At 48.7% G+C, this 20,908-nt stretch overlaps 1 protein-coding gene across 2 annotated transcripts in view; it reads right to left on the bottom strand.

Moving 5' to 3' along the window:
* The window catches only part of EFCAB6 (EF-hand calcium binding domain 6), a 198,007-nt gene that overhangs the window by 103,436 nt on the left and 73,663 nt on the right, over positions 1 to 20,908 (bottom strand). For both annotated transcript variants that reach the window (XM_051962249.1, XM_051962251.1), the window contains exons 7-9: positions 12,464 to 12,576; positions 5,803 to 5,918; positions 1,887 to 2,035 (exon numbers count right to left, since the gene is read on the bottom strand). In XM_051962249.1, coding sequence (XP_051818209.1) covers positions 1,887 to 2,035; positions 5,803 to 5,918; positions 12,464 to 12,576 — 378 coding nt within the window. The remainder of the gene's footprint in view (positions 1 to 1,886; positions 2,036 to 5,802; positions 5,919 to 12,463; positions 12,577 to 20,908) is intronic.

Here is a 20,908-nt window from a genome sequence, read left to right as displayed (position 1 = left end):
ATGGGCTGGCCTTAGAACAGGGGATGTCAGAGCTGGGAGGGAGCTTAGAACAGGGGATGTCAGAGCTGGGAGGGAGCTTAGAACAGGGGATGTCAGAGCTGGGAGGGAGCTTAGAACAGGGGATGTCAGAGCTGGGAGGGAGCTTAGAACAGGGGATGTCAGAGCTGGGAGGGAGCTTAGAACAGGGGAGGTCAGAGCTAGGAGGGAGCTTAGAACAGGGGATGTCAGGGTTGGGAGGGAGCTTAGAACAGGGGATGTCAGGGCTGGGAGGGGCCTGAGAGCAGGGGATGTCAGGGCTGAAGGGGACCTCTGGACACTGAATGTCAGAGAAATAGGGGACAAACCATCCCGGACTTGGTTTGGGGCATTTTCTCAGATGAGATGCACTTTCTCCATTGAAGCAATAAGACTCACATCTCAAAGAATGAAAGAAAGAACAATATCATAGTTACCTAACAGGCAAAGGCCCACAAAGCATGTTCAATGCTCAGCCTTGAGCCACCCCTAAGTAAGTTGGGAGGCAGGAGGGGAAATCAGTCAGGATTCTAGAGCATGCACCAAGATGACAGTTTAATGCTCAAGGTCCACACGAACTAAAGCCCCAACCTTCCTTTTCAGCAATGAGAGACCAGGAGAATGAGGCAGGGTCCCACAAGGAAAGCTTCCCTTATCCTACGCCCTTCCCTACAGCCCCATGGAAAAGTAATTGGTCCCTCTTGCCTGTGGATTCACTGCCCTGTGGACTCGGAAATAAGCAATTATTCATATTCTTTGTCCTGCCCCCAGGAAACGGGACACTCCTTGAAGGCAAGAGCACAAACCTCGTTCAAGGCTCAGCTCTGACCCTCAAGGTCTCGGTTTCCTCATCTGAAAATGAGGAGGTTGAACACGATAATTACGCCTCTGACCCTGTGCTCCTAGGACTTCCTGTGTCGAGAAGGAGAGCAGTCTCGGAAGGCTGCCCGCCGCCGGACAGCGCCGCATGGATCTGGAGGGGGTCATTTTTCCTCTCTGGTCCGTAACTGGTGCCTAACAGAGCCTCGGGGGGCTTGTGACTGCAGAGGAAGCCCAGCCCTCTGCTCTGTGGACCTGTGTAAACCCGGCTTGGGCTCCGCAGATACCAATATATGGGAAAGTCCCAGAGTGCATGAGCCTGGAGTAAAAAGGCCCTCGGGTCATTCCATCAAACTGCTAAGTGCAGCATCCCCAACAAATCTTCTGCTTGGGTACCTCTGGTGGCGAGGGACTCGCTAACCCCTGAGATAACCCATCCCACTTAGAGGACCATTCACTGCGAGGAAATCCTTCACTAGACTGACTAGACACTAGACTGAAATTTGTTCTTTCTGGGACTTTCCTGGGTTGTTCCTTGTTCCAGTCCCAGGATGTGTGTCTGAGACTTCCTCTCTCTGGGCCAATCAGCCCCTGTTCTTCCAAATGATTCTTTAGATCCCTTGGAGTCTTGTGGTCTATTCTGAGAGAGGCGAGCTCAAGGATCCACCGAGATCCCTGAACAAGCCCCCGCACCCCTCCCTCCCTGCTGCCCTGGGCTCTGCGGGTGACATCTCCGCCCCCCGTGCCTGGGCCATGTTGGAACCCCAAACCAGGAGGCCAGAAGAGGCAACGCCTGGGTCCCAGCGAGCAAGCGCCCTCGCTGCCCCATCCATTCCGAGGCTGAATCAGAGAGCTCACCAATGCAGGCACCCCCTGCCCTGCCTGCCGCCCCTGTGCTTTCCTGGGCAGATCTTCCCAGAGATCCACCAGAGGGGACCGGGGGGACCAGGGCGGCCCGGGCCATCTCTTCCCCAGCTCTTGCCGCCTGCCCAGCCCGTCGCCTTTTTCCAGTCGCCGGTTAACATTTCCAAATATTGCCAAGGAAAACTTACCTTTTCAGTAGCTGCAGAAAAATCCCTTTTGGTAACGGGAATATAAAGTTGTCAACAACCACCTTTAAGTAATTCAGGGACACGTATCCTCTTTTGGTGGTGTCAAATGCACTGAGGGCTTTTTCGATATTCGCCGTGGACACACCGAACTGGAAGGAAGGCAATTTAGAGTGGCGGGCTCAGCAGAGCCGTGTTTGTGGAGAACCTCAACTATCAATACGCTTTATTTCTGCAGGGCCTTTTCCAATTCCCTCTTTCCCAAAACTGATCAAAAAGGGGACTGTGACATGCACTGACCTTCAGATGTTTAATTAATGAGCTCGCTACAAAGCCAGCTTTGCTGTGCCCGAGTGACAAGGCAGACAGGGAAGATGGGGCGTTGGGACGCCACTCTGCCTCACATTTCAAGGAGCTAAAAATACTTGGGGAAACTGCCAATTTGATACATCTTCCTTAATATACTTACAAGCCATCCCTACTGTGAGCCCATGCCAGGCTGCTCTCCATTAAATCAGGTCAATCAAACAATAAAAGCCAGCAACGTCTTATTAAAAAACAACTCTTTTTTTTTTAACCACAAAGAAAACAACAAATGGAAAGGCTACTTAAACATGGTTGGCACAAAGCAGTTCTTTAATTGTTTCTTTTTGTTCTCATTTTGTTCTTTTTTTTTCATGGGGAAAACTTACACACACACACACACACACACACACACACACACACACACACAGACCTACCTTCTCTGCTCCCCCCCACCCAAAACAAACTGGGAAAATGAGCTTTGCTTATAGGACTCCAAAATTTCAGTAAACTAGGTTAACTGCATGCAGTAGGGAGAGGACACATAAAATAATATGAAGATGGTTTTGCTTTTTCTGAGGATTTTCCTGCTGTTTATTGTTGAGCAATAATGACAGTCTCCAGCCTGGCCTCCTGCCTGTCTCTCCCTCTCTGAATTGGATGGATTCTACTCTGCCTCCATGTCCCCTTTTCTAGCAGTCCCTAATGACTGCTGGGGGAAGCAGGATGAGCAAGGGATCTAGGCTTTGTCAGCCAGGCTCACTGACCAGAAGGAAAATGTGCTCTAAGAATAAAGTCCTTTCTTATAATGAAAAATGCTACCCGTCCCCAGACAAAGAACTAATGGTGTCTGAAAACAGATTGAAACAGATTCTTTTAACTTTATATTTCTCAAGGCCTTTTTTTTGGTCTATGTTTTTTTAACACCATGACAATTATGGAAATGTTTTGCATGGGTTTATACATGTATAACCTATATCAAATTGTTTACCTTCTCAATGAGGTAGGGAGGGAGGAAGGGAGAGAATTTGGAACTCAAAAGTTTTAAAAATGAATGTTAAAAATTGTTTTTACATATAACAGGAAAAATAAAATACTAAATAAATTTAATTTAAAATATTTTGTTTAAAAAAAAAAAGAAAAAAGTCCTTCTTGGTCAGTGAGGTAAGAATTCCTGGTGGAAGGAATAAGAAGAGGGCTCATTCTTAATGCATGAGTGGGCATAGATAGACCACCGTGACAGACTGAGATATAGATGCAGAGATAAGAAGATAGATGGAGAGAGAGACATACACAGGGAGACAGAAAAACAAAGATTGAGAGACAGAGAAACAGAGAGACAAATAGAAAGAGACAGAGAGAGAAAAACAGAGACAGAGAGACAAAGAGACAGAGAAGAGGAGAAAGAGACAGAGAGAGACAGAGAGAGACAGAGATAGAGACAGACAGAGAGAGATAGAGACAGAGAGACAGAGAGAGAGAGAGAGAGTGCGCTAATGGATCTGATGCCATGAGATCATAAATGGTCAGGAGCCTGAAAGCTTAATAGAAAGAGCAGGCGGAGTGTATCTGTCTTTCCCAGGCTCAGAAACACCTCAGCACTGATGTTGAGTAGACCTATGCTTGGACCATGACAAGTAATAACAGATTATCATGTAGAATGAACATAAATGGCTTTCCTTCCCTACTGTGCAAGACAAACCCAAAATGGGGCTGGGTTTAGAGGCCCCTAGATAGTGTAAGCCTCTAATGGAGGTACATTGCCAGTGGTGCAAGGTATCTAGCCCTTAGAGCACTTCTTTATCCCTTTCAGATGTTCCAGATGTTTTAGAACTAGAAAAAACTTTCTGAAACTATAGCTGCTTGTGCACTGCTACAGGGGCATCCCTTTTAAGAACTGACCACTGAAAACTTCTCGGTGAGCTCTTTTCTCCTCACCACTGCTGAAGAGGTGTGAGGGGGAGATCTCTGAACTTAGAACCAAGAGCTCTGGGCCACAGCGGCAGCTCCACCAATCCCTAGCCACATGACTATGGGCAAGCTCCTTCATCTCCAAGACTCAGTTTCTTCCTCTGCCCAAATAGAAGATAGATATTCATCAGTCCCCGAAGGGTTGTGATTTAAAAAAAAAAGCACTTTACAAACCATTGAGTGCTCTGGTTGTGGGAGATGCTCTAAAGGAACTCAGATCTCACCCTCATGCCCCCAGTACTGCCACCCACCCTCAAGAAAATCAGGCAGAAAGCTAAGTAACAATTCTATATCTATTCTATTCTTACACACACACACACACACACACACACACACACACACACACACACCTCCTCTCCTTTTGTGCTATCTTATTAGTTTAGAGAAGATATTGTGAGAGATTCAAAGTAGCTGAGGCTGGCACAGGACGGGCAGCCCAATCTGCTTAGTGGGGAGGGAGGGAGAAGGAGCAAAGTTACCTGAGCTGGAAAGCTGGGCTAGTAATAAAGGTAGAAGGAGCTAATTCGACATTTAAAGACAAAGAAGATATCTTGAGCTAACGATTTTCAAAGACTCTTCTGAAGGCCTGCTTCTTGACTTACCAATAGTAACTTTGGAATTGCTGACATTATAATTTCTATTCAAATCTGCCTCGATGGCCTTATTGTGGCCTCCCATGACTCGGGGCCATCAAATAACAGATGTGGGCACAGGAGGATCAAAGAGTCCATTTAATAAAATTATAAGGCCTATGGACCTTTGTCCGTAGGAAGCTGGATAGGGTGCTCTGGACAATCTGAGGTACATACACTTTACTGGGATAGAGATATATAATTGAGGGGAGATCATTACAGGGAAATTAAGTTTCTGTCTCTTTGTCTCTCTGTCTCTCTGTTTTTCTCTGTCTCTGTCTCTTTCTATTTGTCTCTCTGTCTCTCTGTTTCTCTGTCTCTCAGTCTTTGTTTTTCTGTCTCCCTGTGTATGTCTCTCTCTCCATCTATCTTCTTATCTCTGCATCTATATCTCAGTCTGCCACGGTGGTCCATCTATGCCCACTCATGCATTAAGTACCATTGAAGGTAGGATGAATTTTGACTTGGAGGCCTTCAACCCTAGTTCCACAGTCACAGGGACCAATCAGGATTTGCTGTTATTTCAGAAAAGTACATATGTCTCGGGACAGAGCCACAAGCTGAGAAGTGTCCCCAAGGGATTGAGGAACTCAACTGATCACTCCTCACCACCACAGAACTATAGGCTTAAAAGTTATGGACCTTAGAAGTCATCTAGTCCAATCGTTTCAGAGATTGAGTGACTTGCTCAAGGTGACTCAAGGAATGACTGGAAACCATGTTCTTTGGATGGGATGTACTTGCCCATAAAATTATTTAGGCCCAGTTTGTGTTAGTTTGGGGCAAGGCTAGGCCAGAAGAACGGCTCTGCCAAAGATCCTCCCAGTTATCAGAGCCCCCGTCCAGCTCAGCTCAGAAAGGTCAGCACTAAGTCATAGGGGAAGGGGAAGGAAATAAGCTTTGGACAAAGACTACACCATTGGGGCCTCATACCAGCACTGGGAGGGGAGTTCTTAGCAAGGTTGGGGTCTTCCCAGATGGAAGGAAGGAAGATGCCCCAAGCCGCAGCTCACCTCTTTACAGAACGCTGCCTCAATTTCATCCATAGAGGAGTTTTCCCAACCATCTCCAGAAGTTGAGGAGAAGGAGAACACATATTTGCTGTCTGGCTTCACCCTCCATGCACAATCTGTCAGGGAAGGAGGAGAAATGGCATTCGTGGATTACCCTGGCTGGCTATGGGCCACCTGCCTTTGCTCACTTTTTGGTCCACACTCGGGATGTCATTGCTTGGAGAATCCCACCCACCCAGGCCGGTCATAGCCTGAGAGCCGCCTGAGGCGTGAGGGGCCAGAGCAAGGCTGGAAACGGACTCCTCCGGACTCCAAAGCCAGCCCTCCGTCCACCTCTCTGGCTGCCAGCAAGACAAAAGTAAAAATACCCAGTGATTGACTCGAGTCTTCTCAGATAAGATTGTTCAACAAGCCTGAAACACGAGGAGGTCTGTGAAGAATCCCAAATGGCTTTACAGATTGACTTCCCAAAATGGCTACGAGTAAATCACACTTCTCTTAGGCTCCAGCCCAAATAAGCACACTTAGAACATGATCTGGGGTGGGAGAAGAACGACTTTCAGAGCTGTCATTCCCCTCCCCCATCCTCGAGAGGAAGCCCGGGAGGGACACTTCCCTGGCCCTGGCTTGCCTGCCACTGCCCCAGTTCTTACAGGGAGCCATGAGGCCCCTTCAGGGCCAGAATCAGAACCAGGAGATGTCAGGAGAGAAGGAGCCCCAGAGCTAAAGCAGGAAAGCACCTGTGAGATCATCTGGAAGCAGACTCTGAGGGCCTTGGTTCAACTGGATGTGCTATGAGGTGAACAAGTCATGAAACAAAGACTTAGCCAACCCTGCCAAGAGTTTAGAGCTCCGCAGAAGCTTGGGCTGGGTCCAGAATGCTCTTGGGGCTGGTGAAGGCACGCCCAGTTCCCTGCACTCCACACCTTCACCCATCAGGATGCCAGGAGATCCACCTCGTTACCTTGGAAAAGGGGCTCCCCATCATGGGTGATTCAGACCTGCCCTCATTGGCCCCTAGGGGCTGAGGCAGAAAACTTACCCAGGATTTCAGGAGCCACTGAGGCTAGTGTCCAGGGGACTGTGCCAAGAGGGATGGGTTGGGGTGGAAGAGAAAAAGAAGGAACAGAACTATGAGGTAAATCTGAGAAACCCTCTCCGTCCCAGGAGTGCCCACAGAATCCTGATCCTGCTGGAGTCAGAAACCGAGCGCCTAGCCCTACAGGTCCTCCCAACACTGGCTGCTGAGACCAAGCAGAGAGGAGGTAGGGAATGCCTGGCTGACACCCGTTCCCCCCACCCCATCTCAGGGACAGTTTCCCCCCACATTCCCCAGTGAGTCTGGTGGGACACTGTTCCTTCTGTACCCAGAGAACATAATCATTCTGCAGAGGGAGGAAAAAAAGGGCAAGAGAATAATCATTCTCTGTAACTATGTCCTGTGAGTGACTATTTGATTTGGCCTCCATGGAATTGAGTCCTAATAATCCATAATCAGGACCATCCAAAAACCCTCCCACACACACACTGAACATAAGTCAACTTAGGGCCTCAGAGACGTTTGGGGGGGCTGCTGGGATACAGGGACGCTCGGTTAAGAGGCGGTGGGACTGTTACTGAAAGGGCTAGGCAAAGAAAGCAGAAACATTTTCTGAAGGAACCTATCTAGGTTATAAAAGATGGTAGGAAGAGGCAGAGATGGGACAAGGCAAGGAGTGGAAGAGGGGGGACGGAGGGGAATTGTGGATAGATAGAACCAAAGTCAGAGAGAAGGGAAACTAAGGAACGTACACAAGGGAGGCCTGAAACACCAGGGTGAGGAGTTGAAGCAGCCACAGGGAGCCACAAAGGCTTTGGAGGAGCTGTGGCTAAGAATTATAGAGGGGGGCTGAACAGGAGTCCCCAGGCCCCCCAGCCCACTTGATGAAATTACAGAATGTAGGGGGAAAACATGCTTCTCGTTGCCCCTGGTACGTGAGAGGAAGGACAGAGGAGGGAAGAGATGATCCAGAACAGCCAGTGGAGGGAATGGGAGCAGTGATGAATGGATTGCTTTGCTGCGGTGAGTGCCCATTAAGACTAGATGGCAATTAAGGATGTTTTATGTTATCCTATGAATGAGAGGGGCCACTCAAGATTTTGAATCAGGGAGTGACCTTACATTTGGGAAGCTGATTTTGGCAACTTTCTGGAGACACAGGAAAGTAGAGACAGGCAGACCTCTTGGAGGCTTTTGCAGTGCAATGTAGCAACCAAAGCTGTGCCCTCAGCACTGGAGAAAGCAAAGGTGAAAAATGGAAAAGATCCATCAAGATTTCCCAGTCAAGGACAGTGATGGCGCCACATTTGGATTCTCTCAGCCCAGCCCCTGAGCAGGAGGAAGAAACAGGACCCGGATCCGGAAGGAAACAGGACTAACCCCGGGGCACGCAGACCCCTCTGTCTGAGGGGGCTCCATTCTGGGGACATCGAGGGGCCGATTGCCAGGATGCCTGAAAGTACTGGCGGGAATAGGGGAGGAGGATCTCAGACCTTACTGATATCACCCAGGTACCTGACTAAAAAGATGTCTCTGACAGTTCATGATGAGCTAGACAGCAAAATCACAATCATCAAAGAGAAACAAAAAAGGGGGCCGACTGTTTGACATCTTGAAAAGTGACAAATGAACTGGCTGTCACCAATTTACTGCCCTGGAGATTCTGCCTGCTGCTGCTGAGACAAACCTTGGGCATAAAGACAAATGAGACTGGCAGCGGGGGGGCAGCTAGGATGCTGAAGGGAGGGCACACGTGGAGATCCCTCAGTCCAACCTGACCCCACCGTCTCCCTCAGCGGAACAGCCTTTCACCCGCCCCTCCACCCCTCAGGTTTAGGGCAGCTTCCGTGCCAGATGCCACCTTTCACTTTGAGTACTTTAGAGACAAGATTCGTATCCGGGTCCTGACTTTGCGAGCTGGCATTATGTCTCAGGAATTTGCCTGGATGGTGATTTCCTGATTAGGACATTTTGTTGTGCCCTTAATTAAGAAAGCCCTAAAGAATCCATTTAGGAGCATGTCCTGGGACATAACATGGCAACATTGGATGCTAGAGTCTGTCTCGATAAGAATACTTCCCCTTTTACAGAGAGCACTCAGTGTCACTTAATCATATGATGTTAGGTTGGAAATGTCCCGGGAACAAAGAAAGTCAAGGGCCTTAGAACAGGAAATGGCAGAGTAGGAAGACTTTAGAACATGAGATGTCAGGGCTGGGAGGAGGCTTAGAACAGGAATGTCAGGGCTGGGAGGGAGCTTAGAACAGGGGATGTCAGAGCCGGGAGGAAGCTTAGAACAGGGGATGTCAGGGCTGGGAGGGGACTTAGAACAGGAATGTCAGGGCTAAGAGAAGGCTTAGAATATGGATATCCATCAGGGCTAGGAGAGAGCTTAGAACAGGGGATGTCAAGGCTGGGAGGGAGCTTAGAACAAGAGATATCAGAACTGACAGGGAAGGTCAGATCTGGGAAGAACTTCGTACCTGGATTTTAACTCATTCTAAATCATTAAGGTATTTTGTGGCAAGTTCATATTTCTAGTAATGAACAGTGCACAAGAAATGTATAAAAATAGGAGGGGGAAATTAAAAAGTCTAGAAAGAAAATGGGCCCATCATCAAGTGACAGAGCAAGACAAGCAGACTGTGCGGTCCGTAGACATTCACCCCCAGATGTCAAGGGATGGAGGAGGTCCTCGGCACAGCGGGAGGACACCCAGGCAGGCCTGTGGGAGGACACGGATGAGACGGTGCAGAAGGACAGCCATTGCTGGTGGAGAGAGGACGCTGTGGATGAGATCACAAGTTCCTTCACATTCCATTAGGGTGAAAATGTGATGCCATATTTCATGAGCGCAGGACGGTGACGAGCACTAGTGCTTAATTATAATAATAGCCCGCATCTCTGCAGCGCTCTCTGGTTATAAATCACTCTCCCACATTACCTCACAGCCTGCCCTGCCATCCACCGGGTGGAGGCCTTCAGGACCATGGCCAGCTCTCAGAACGCACTTCTTAGTCCTAAGGCTCATTACAGGCCCTGAGGCAGTGGACTCTGGTATTACTAGAGCAAGAGCGAAGGGGACACGCGAACAAGCATCTATTAAGGGCCTACTGTGTGTCACACACTGAGCCAAGGACTTTACACCCATCTCATTTGATCTTCACAACCACCCTAGGAAGTGAGAGCTGCCATTATGCCCATTCTTCAGTTAAGAAAACTGAGGTGGGAAATGGTGAGGTGACCTGCCCTGTCTCATAGAACTAGTAAGTAGCTGAGGTGAGATTTGAACTCAGGCACTCCGGACTCCAGACCCAGAAAAAGAGGTGAACCCAAGAAAGGCAGTGACAGCTCAACATCACAATCAAGCAAGGGGCAGTGAAGGCAACTCCTCCAGACAGCTGTGTGGGGGAGGTTTGGGTTATTTTTCACTGGCTCCGACTCTGAGTGCTGCTCTCCTGATAAAACCTTTTCTTGCTCCTACTCACCCTTGCTATTCAACCTCTGGCTCACATTCTGGATTTCTTTTTACGTCACAACGGAACTCCCCAGAGGTAGAAGCTTGGCTCACAACTAAGCTACCCAATGATGGCAGTCCTTGGAGTCTGGAGAAGACGCTGACAATGAGGGGGGCAGGACCAGAGATGGCCCCCGAGGTCCTTGCAGCTCCTGGTCTGCACCCAGAGCCATTTTGCTCCAAACCACAGCAGCTCCATTACCTTCTGAGAGGCAGCATCCATCCCAGTCCCCCGGCTGCAGGGTCCAGTTACAGTCCCTGGCCCACAAGTCAGAACGTTGCTTCCTATTGCCCCTAGTGTTTCAGGGGAACATCCTGAGAGCAGGAGTCATGTCTCAGACTTCTGTCCCCCCCCACAGTGCCTAGCTCAGTACTGACCACCCAGAAGGAGCTCAAGGAGAAGTGGCTGATGGATCTTATCTAAGGATCCTTGACAAACACAAATCTGTTCCCACTTCACATTCCCCATTGCATGGATGGGGAAAAGAGGAGACTGTCATTCTTCATGTTATTTTCTAGAAGAGATCCATCAATGTTCTCCATCATAACCGTGGGTGTTATGATGCTAATTACAAGCCCACACAGCCATTGACGACATAGATAAAAAATAAAAAGTAAAGAACCAAGGGATATGGCTGAGAAAGTGGTTTCAATCATTCTTTTTCCCTAATGATTTCAGCAGAAGAGGAAGAAAAAAAATCCCTTTCAATCTCAAGATGATTTTTGGAAGCAACTTCCTCAAAGCCCATTAGGAGCGCTTCTCAATCCATCATCCTCAGGAGAATCTGTGGTCTCATGGGTAGAGATATTGCTTCTAAGGGCAGCCCCTCACCCTCTTCTTGCAGATTTCTCTTCTGGCTTTAATAAATCAGGCGATTAGCAAACTCAGAGCTCAGCAAAGCCTTAGAGATCATCTAGAATTCCCTCATTTTATAGCAGATATGGGGAAGTAACTGCCCCGAGTCAGAGATGGGATTTGAACTCAGGCGTTGTCTCTATTACACCATCACCATGTCCACCTTGCTCCCGGAGGAGCCTCTATTGGGTGATGGGTGACTGAGCAGAACTCTGGAGACCCTCTCCTCCCTCCCTGGGCTAGGAACCAGACTTTAAATGCAAACCCGGCCTCAGACCATGGAGAGAGAAGCCCAGAATGTGGGATTCTGGACCGTCCTTCTCCCTCTGGCCACTGTTGTCCACCCTGCCGGAGCCAGATCAGCACCTCACAATTTGCACATTTTCATTTCCCTTTGCACCGACACCTTTGTTAGATGGATGAAGGAAGTCTGCGTCCATCCAATCCGAGGGCTGGTTGAAGCCATCTTCTGAGTGATCACACGTGGGCATCTGACCTTGCCTTGGGCCCACGGCTTCAGTTCTTTCAAGCCATCACCGGCCCAATGCTGCTCTGGTCCTGCAGGCAGTCATGCAGCGGCCCTCCCAAAGGGCCGTCCTGCAGCTCTCTGTAGCTCTGGTGCTTCCTCCATGAAGCCTTCCCTAACCGCCTCTGTCCTGAGTGATTCCCTTTCATCTCCTCTTCAGACTCTGTCACAGGTGCCACAGACAATGGCTGCTGCCTTGGGGTGGGGGGCTTTGACCTATGTGTGAGGAGGGGGCCACTGCTCCCAGGGTATCCGCACTTGCTGGTCTGTCGCTCACCATGACCACAGGATTTTGGGGGTTGGGGGATTAAGTGGTGAATGGCCCGAGCAGCATGCAGCTTTCTGGCCACAGTTGTTCACTTGCTTCTCCCCCACTGGACCATGAACTCAGCCTTTCTTTGGCTCCCCAGCACTTGGCACGGGCCTGGCACACAGGCGGTGCTCGACCTGAATCTGATGCGCTTTTTGTGGTCCAGTCTATACTGTCTCTATGATGTGTCTGAGGGTACGAGCCAGGACTTGGAACGAGCACCCCTTCCCCTCCAGCAGGGCGGGCACCCTTTCCCATGATACAGAAAGCCCACAGCCCACCAGCCCATCGGCCCTGACAACATGCCGCCCAAGGGATCGCCCCGCTGTTGTCAGATAAAGGTGCCACGCTTGCCTCGGATCAGCCTCCGGGGGCCTGGGCCCTCCCTAGGGCCCTGGAGACCCAGCACCCACCTTTGCTGACAAAGTTGTACTTCTGGTTCAGGTTAATGTTCATGGCCAGGTTCTTTAGGAATGCATTGTAGTCCAGGGCAGTGTCCTTCCCAAGACTGTAGCGATTCCAGAGCCTGAAAAACAAGGGGTGTCTGGGTGGGAGGGATGCCCGAGAGCTCCGAGCCAAGGCAGGAGAAGGCCGCCAACGGAGGGGGTGGGGTGCTACCGAGGAGGGGCAGGATGGAGAAAGGGCCACTGGATTTGGCGAATGAGGACATGGGCAATCTTAGAGAAAATGGCTTTAGTGGAGGGACAGGAAGTGGAAGCCAGACTGCAAGGGGCTGAGGGAGGAATGGTGAGGAAGTAGAGGATGGGGATCCCTTCTAAAACTTGGACTCTGCCTCTCACTTCCTTTCAATAGAAAGTTTGGGGACCACAGGTGTGAAATATGGCACACACCATCAGAAACAGTCATGTTGGGTGATTTACTTGTTCTTCTTTGTTCGTGTGGTGAGGAGGGGGAGGGCAACATGGGTAGCATAGAGGTACAAGAGAGACAAAGAGAGAAAAGAAAGGGGAAAGGAGTAGAGGGGGAAAGGGGGAAGGTAGAAAGCCACGAAGAGACAGAGAGAAACAGAGTCAGAGAGACACACCGGAGAGGGAGGAGAGAGAAGAAGAGGAAGAGTGGGGGAAGAAAGAGAGAAAGTAGAGACAGAGACAGAGAGACAGAAAGGAGGGAAGGGGAAGAGAGAAAATAGGAAGGTGAGAAGGAGGGAGGCAGATGGGAGGGATGCATTTATTAAGCACTTACCATGTGTTAAGCATGGGCTCTGGAGTCAGAGGACCTGAGTTCCAATCCTACCTCTTTCTCATGTGTAAAATGAGGGAGTTGGACCAGAGGGTCTCTCGGGCCCCCCCTCCAATGTTCACTCACAAGATTCACCCCTCACTAGTCTAGGATCTTCCAGCCCTTGGTGGATCAGCCCACCTTGGTGTCTAAGCATCAGCACTGTCATTTGACTAGCAAGAAGTGGCCCCCTGGCCTGAAGAGCCCCCATTTTCCTTGTGACAGAGTTGACAGACCGACAATTTGGGGAGAGGCTTGGGGTGGCAGCTGAGGGCCGAGGCCCAATCAGTGATCAGACATGTGCTGTTCCTCCTGAGGGCAGAAGTAGGAGTGAGTAGGGAAGCTGCCCAATGGAAACTGGGCCATGAGATCAGGAGTTTCCATCCAGAGTGGAGCAGCCCGTCTCTGGAGGGGCCGGGCGTCATCCTTCTGGGGGTCTCCTGGCAAACTGGGGGCAGAAGAGGGAAACCTTCCAGGTCTGGCCTGGCGACTTGGACACTGAGGTCCCTTCCCACCCTCCTAGTCTGTGACTAATAAGAATAAGGACAGCTAGCATTTATCATGTGCTTTAAGCTCTGCAAAGACCTTTACAAATCTTACTTAATTTTCTCTTCTTGGGAGACAGGTGCTTGGGAGGAAGGAGCTTTTATTATCCCCACTTTACACATGATGAATCTGAGACATAAGGTTTAAGTAACTTACTCAGGGCCACAGAGCCAGGAATTGTCTGAGGCTGGATCTACACTCAGGTCTTCACACTTATAATCACAGCCACCTCCACATCTTTTACCCTCTGAGTGTCTGGGGCACTTTCCAGACATTTTAACAGATCCATGATCACACTGATGTAGAGATAGCCTCCAGAGAAGCAAGTCACAGGCAGCCCATCCGGTGAGACTTGATCCTCCTTGGAGTGATGGATGGCCCACCAGATGTGCTAGAACTGCCTCTCATTATCTGGATACCAGTGCGTCATAGCCTGTCCACCAGTAACTCACACGCTCCCTCCACGGCTCCCGTCTCTCTGAGGACATCTCCTTGCCTGATCCATCACTGTTGACACTCACCATGCAGCTCCTCATTGGCTCTGGGTGTTGGACAGCAGTTGCACACCAAGGGTGACTGCCACTAGCAGGACAGCCTGGAGTCCCCATGGAAGGAAAGGGGCCTTCCACGTGCTGATGGCATTGGGGAGGTCTTTGGAGAGGGTCAAAACCATTCAGAAAAACAGACAACCAGGAAGTTGTAGAAAGATAGATTCAGAACCAGGAAGACCTGCATTCAAATCCTGTTCTACTATTTAACAGGCAGGTCCCCTTACTCTTCAGTGATCAAGGTAACTCCCCAAGAATTTCAGCCACTGGGAAGGGCTGATCTTTATTAGGAGAAAGTTTCATTAGACTGATAAAATTAAAGTTCCAGTTCAAAAAAAAACTGTTTCAAAAAGCTTGACCTAGCAATCATGAATAGGTATTTATGAAACTACTTTTTGCCAAGCAAATAGACTAGAACATCTCCCAGGAGGTTCCAATGGGCAATCAAAGGGACTGTCGAGTCCAACAGCACCCAGAGCTCAGGCAGACACAGGGCCCAGGGTTGTACAAGAGGGGAAAGGCAGGATGGATAGCTTCTGGAAAACTGTGCCATTCCTTAATTGCTCAAACTTCTCCCTAAAACAAAGGTTCTTATCTAGATGATAAGCTTCTTGTGTCTTAACAAAATTTTGTGTTTCCCCAAGAATCTCGCCCAGTGTTCTTCTGCTCAAGTATTTAGCAGATTTAACTGAAGAGAGAATCTGGTGCCATTATATTTTGACTGAGAAAAAAAAGAGGAGAATAGAAAGAATCACAAGTCTGATCCATTCTCACGATTCTCTCACATTCCTAGTTTATGTAATCAATCACTAAACACACATCTAACAAGCTTCTGCTCTGGTGCTAGCCAGAAACCAAGTTAGGAGCTGGAGGTGTCAAGACAAACCTGCTGGAGGTATCAAGGCAAGCCTGAAAGAGTCCTTGCCCTCAAGGAGTTTATGTCCTGTCAAGGGAAGACATTAAAGGGAAGACATTATGGATAGAACATCAGCCTGAAGTCAGGGGAACCTGAGTTCAAATTTGACCTCAGCCACTTAACACTTTCTAATTATGTGACCCAGGGCAAGTCACTTAACCCAAATTGCCTCAGCAACATTCTATCCACTACCCCAACTAGCTGCCCCCATCTTAATATATTTTGACATCTCTCTGATCTCCATCACCATTCTTATTACCCAGTTCAGTGTTTTGTGCAAGGTTAATGGATCACAGACTTTAGAATTGGAAGGAACCTCAGAGTTTTCCCAGTCAAAACCCTTCATTTTACATAAGGGGGAACAGAGGCCCAGACAAGGGACTTGCTCAGAGTCACACCGCTAGCAATTCATAGATTCAAGATTCAACAACACAGACGCTCAAAAAATGTTTGCTGAATTCGAATTTGAGGCTCGTAAGCAGGAAAAACACACAAATGGCAGAGAGGAGAGGAAGGGAAGGGGAGAGAGAAAAACAATATCCTACTCCTTGGACATTCCAAGAAAAAAATTTCAGAAAGAGTGAAGATGCTCAAAGATATGACCGGCCTTTAAAATATCAGAGAAGTGACTCGAAAGCTTCTCTAGCAAGAGACTTTGTTTTTATTTTAAAGGGGTCATCTCTTTATCAAACCTGCCAAATCAAAGCTGCACCCGCCACTCCCAGTCTTTTTTCGACATTTGCACCGAAAATGGAAGCATCCTAAGTGTTCCCGTCACATCGTTACCTCCGTATGTTGGATTCTAAAATTACCTACATTTGTTGCTGCTTTCTAAAAATGGAGTAATTATCACTTAAAGTATTTGTTATTTTTCTGTTTTCTAAACCCCACCGATAGTCATGTCATTTATTCATTTAAACACCTACTTTATTTTCCCCCTCGGATGGAGCTCGCCTATTGTTCTGCCCAGAAAAAAAATAATCTTGAGAGAAAAGAGCCACCAGATGTAAAAGTGGCATCAGCCTCCCTCTTCAAAGGCAGAAAATGTTAATTCAGTGTCACCCTTTTCGAAGTGATTGCTTAGCCAGGGGAGAAAAAGAGGGACTACTTTAGCTGATGGGGGTCTGGACCAGCATGCACCGGGAGGCGACACGCTTCTCGCAGGACGGGGCGGATGAACCTGCAGAAGAGGCCGCTGCCCCTAAGCCAGGTGTGCTGGGGCTGCCTGTTTACTGTGCGGCCTTTAGAGGGGCTACTGGGGCAGATCCGGATCTCATGGGATCTCATGGAAGAGCTCCATCAGCGCAGGGCCCGGAAGAGTCCCCCTCTCACCCACCCAGCCCGCGAGCCCTAGGCGTCCTGGGCAAGCCTACGGCCCAAACCCTCCTCTGTCCTTGGTCCTGACCCGCTAATAAGGGCCAGCCCGGGCGGGCACTGAGACTATCAGTGGGGTTTAGGAGCCGACCCTGAGGCAGCGAGCTGACCCGCCCAGCAGCGAGCTCAACGGGGCCCGGTCCACCTCTCGCTGGGCACAAGGGGGCGTCCCTGAGCTCAGGGGGGCAAGGGTGGGTAGCAGGTCTGCGCTGGCCTTGCGTTAGCTTCGCAGTGAGAAACAAAGCCCAGTGCAAAAGCGGGTGGGAAGGAACTGCTTAGAGATTATACGGAGGACTGTTAACTGGCCTGGGAGCCCGACTGGGGAAACATTCGTCAGAATGGGGGCGGGAGCTGCTAGCCTTAAAAACAATCCACTGAGAAGTGGGACCCTGAGGGGGACATGTGGCAATGGGGGGAACCACAGTGCGCAGTCAGGGAGACCTGCGTCTCCTGCAGGCTCGGAGGCTCCCTAGCGAATCATTTCACCTCTGTCTGCCTCAGTTTCCTCAACTGTGAAATGGCAATAGCAGCAGCACCTACCTCACAGGGTTGTTATGAGAACAAAGTGAGATGTTGGTAACGTGCTTAGAGCAGTGCCTGGCCCACAGGGAAACTCAGGTCTCCCTGACTGCGCACTGTGGTTCCCCCCATTGCTACATGTCCCCCACAGGCCCATAAATGCCTGCTGACTGATTGCTGTGGTGGTGCAGCCACGGGCTGAGGACCCAGACCCCCACAACATGTGGAGGCTGGAAGAGTGTCTCTGAAGCCTCAGTCTAGTGGGGTTCAAGTGCAGACCCAGACTCTGCTCCTAACCACCTGGGCAACGTCAGGAAGTCACTTAAGCTCCGGGCCTGGGTTAAGTTTCCTTTGTGTAAAATGAGCAAGTCAGAGTACAAGGCCTCCCCTGTAGTTCTAGCTCCCAATATTCTGCCACATGGCCTCGATTTGCAATCACTGATTCTTATACCATCTCCCTCACGGGGCAGGGGAAAGGACCCTGAATGTAAAGGCCCGGGACCCAAGTTCGAATCTCAGTTCTGTCACTCACTATCACTGTGACTGAGCAAGGACATGTCGTGGAACCTCCTGGGTCTCAGGTGTATCTTACACATGGTTAGGTTCCAATGGACCAGAAGATCAGTAAGTGCCTCAGTTCCTGAGGAGCCTCCAGGCTGAGTTTTGAGTCTCACTGGAGAAAGGGGACCATGGAGGGAAGGCTCAGGGAGGCACGAGAGCATGGGGCCAGCTGAAACATATGAGGAGGGTCAAACCTCACCTCCTGCCTGCTCTTTGTGTGACCAATGAACCAAGAATGGCTTTTTAAAAAGTTCTTTGTATCTCAAAATGTAAAAGCTGCTCGAGGTCTGTCCCAACACAGCCTCCATTTCCTCCTCTATGAAATGGGAACAACCATCGCCAGGGCACCTTCCTCACAAGATTGTTGCCAAGCTCGAGTGAGGTGATAAATGGGAAGTATTCTGCTATCACTGACATCCTTCCTGGAGGGAACTAAGGACCTACCACTGCTCTAGCAAAGACCACCCTACCTATCTCTCAGCACAACTGGGGCCCAACTGGGAAGTCCCCGGACACACAGATCATCTTCCGGGGCCGTTTAAATGTAACAGTCCCTGTCCGCAGAGAGCTTACAGTTTTGTGTAACAATATGCCCCCAAGTGTCATGTTTATGTGATTACATGTATTGAAATCTTTTCTGTCCATGAAGGAGATACGGTTCTTGGTGGGGGCCCATGGGCAGCCCCTCCACCCATGCAGCTCACAGTGATGTCTGTAAGCCGCTTTTATAGTGGCCATGTGTCTCAGGGAGTCGAGTCAGAAAGACGTGGGTTCAAAGCTCAGCTCTGACTCTTCCCAGCAATGTAACCCTGGACACGATATCTCCCTTATGTACAGAAGGATTTCAATGCATATAATCACATGAACAATACACTTGGAGGCGTACCGTCACCCAAAACTGTAAGCTCCCTGAGCACAGGGACTGTCGCATTTAAATATCAGTGGAAGGCAAAATGTGCATATAACTATATGCAGAATAAATACAAAGTACATGCAAGGTAATCACATGTGAGAACCGAGTTAACACCCTGGATACTTTAGAATCAGCCAGAGTCAGGATAAACAAAAATCCTTGGTCTTTATTCTTGGTCGAAATGAGACAATGGACACAGGAATCTCCACCCCTCTCTTCTTCCTCTCCCGGCCAGGAGTCACTCTGGCTTGTCTTGCTCCACCCTCAAGTCCCTCCTCACAATCTCCCTACTAACAGACCGAGCCAGCACAGAATAGTGGGGCGGGCCATTTCCCAAGCATATGCTTATAGAGTATTGACCAATCAGTAGTTAGCCTTAAGTACTCGGTTGTCCGACCTCAGTGCATGAACTCAAGAGTTTTCAGCCCTTTACAGTTACATACATGGGAGTGAAAAAGGGAGGGAGGACTCTAACAGGAGTCTTTGAGTAGAAGGCCTGGAAGAAAGAGAGAGTCTCTAGGAGGGATTCTATGAGTGCAGTCACAACCGTCCTTCTGACCCTCTGAATGCAGTTTAACAGCACACCAGCTTTCTTGGCAACTTTATCACATTGTTAACTCAAATTGCACTTGAAGGCACTACAATCTTCAGATGCTTTTCAGAAAAACCAAATAAAAACTAGATTGTCTTTGAACTATGGTTCTTGAGGGCATCCCCTATTGTCATGGTAGCTTGTCATGAAGATGCCTCCTACTCCATTACATCAGAATAAATGTCGCCATGACTTAGCAGGACACTGACTGCTCGGGTCCCTTCTGGCTGAATACCAAGTCCTGAGTTCCAAGAAGTGAAATACTCAGCCATGGAACATGCAACACAAGAGCTCCAGGAGCCTCTTACAACCAACTCCTCCCAGACCTGATGACTCCTACCTGGGTCTGGTGACAACTAGTTACAAATCCAAACAGCTGTATTATTGTATCTCTCCATCGGGTACCATGGGAAATTTTGTCAGACCTTTGCTGAAATCTGGGTGAATGATACCCATGAGCAGTCCCCTCATCCCACCACCCATCTAGTGACCCTGTCAGTAAAAGAATGGATCTCTGTGGTCCCTGCTTCCTTTTCTAAATGCTCAAGAACCATCCTTTTATTAATGCATTCTAGAATTTTTCTAGCAATCAAGGTCAAGCTCTAATAATTTAAGTCAATTCCTCTTCTCTCTAATATTTAGTGTCCTGCATTCTAAGGCCCCTCTCATCTCATATTCTTGATTTTAAGATCCTTTCCATCTCTGTCATTCTCAGTTCTAAGTCTGCCTCCCAGCTTTCACCTTCCATGTTCCTAGGCTCTTCTAAGTTCTGACATTCTCCATCTTGAAATCTCTTCCAATTTTGATGTTCTATGATATGTGTATTCCAATTTTGGGTTCTGTCATTCCATTTTTAAGTCTTCTCCCAACTCGATCATACCATGTTTCAAGGTCCGACATCTTGTATTCAAGGTCCCCTTCCTGGAAGATATCCTGTGCTTCATGTCCTTCCCACTTGTGTCTGCCAGTATTCCAAAGCTTCTTCTCCCATCCCTCAGCTTTGACCTCCTCTCTTCTAAGACTCCCTCCCATTCAACATTTCATGATCTCAGGTCTCTTTCAATTCTGACATTCTGTGAGTCTATGAACGCTGACATTAAATATAAAGTAATGGTACAAAGGAAGGAATTCAAAATTCATGGTGTTTCTTGTTAAGTAACTAAAAAGGCAACAAGATGAATGTAAAGACGTCTCAGGAAGATAGTATTTTCTTGAGATTCAACAAGAAAAGCCTTAAATCAAATTAAGAAAGATTCAGCTTTTGATGCTCTGTTTTTCTCATGCTGAGAAAGCCAGTCCATTATGCTAAGCTTCTGAAGTTGGATCAGACAAACAGCATTGTTTTTCAGCATAAAAAAACCTCCAGTAAAAATGGGTGATGTTCTCTATTATTCATTACTTAGGGCTGTTGAAACATTAGTTATCAGAGGCTCAGGTCTGGTACCACAGTGCCATACACAAGGTTTATTATCTATTGTGAGTCTGTGGGTCTTTTTGTGGTGGCTGCAGGAAGGGAGGGGGCTTCAGCTCATCTCCCACTCTCACCTGGGCATCACAAGAACAGGATTTAATTTGTTGTGTTTGCATTTTGTCCTGGACACTTTCCATCCCAGATAGATGCAGAAATTAAAACATCCACTGTGGCATCTT

The sequence above is a fragment of the Antechinus flavipes genome, chromosome 5 (genome assembly GCF_016432865.1).
Source record: "Antechinus flavipes isolate AdamAnt ecotype Samford, QLD, Australia chromosome 5, AdamAnt_v2, whole genome shotgun sequence".
In the NCBI taxonomy this organism is placed as follows: domain Eukaryota; kingdom Metazoa; phylum Chordata; class Mammalia; order Dasyuromorphia; family Dasyuridae; genus Antechinus; species Antechinus flavipes.
The sequence above is the reverse complement of the archived record's forward strand: the minus strand, read 5'-3'. Positions and strand labels throughout refer to the sequence as shown.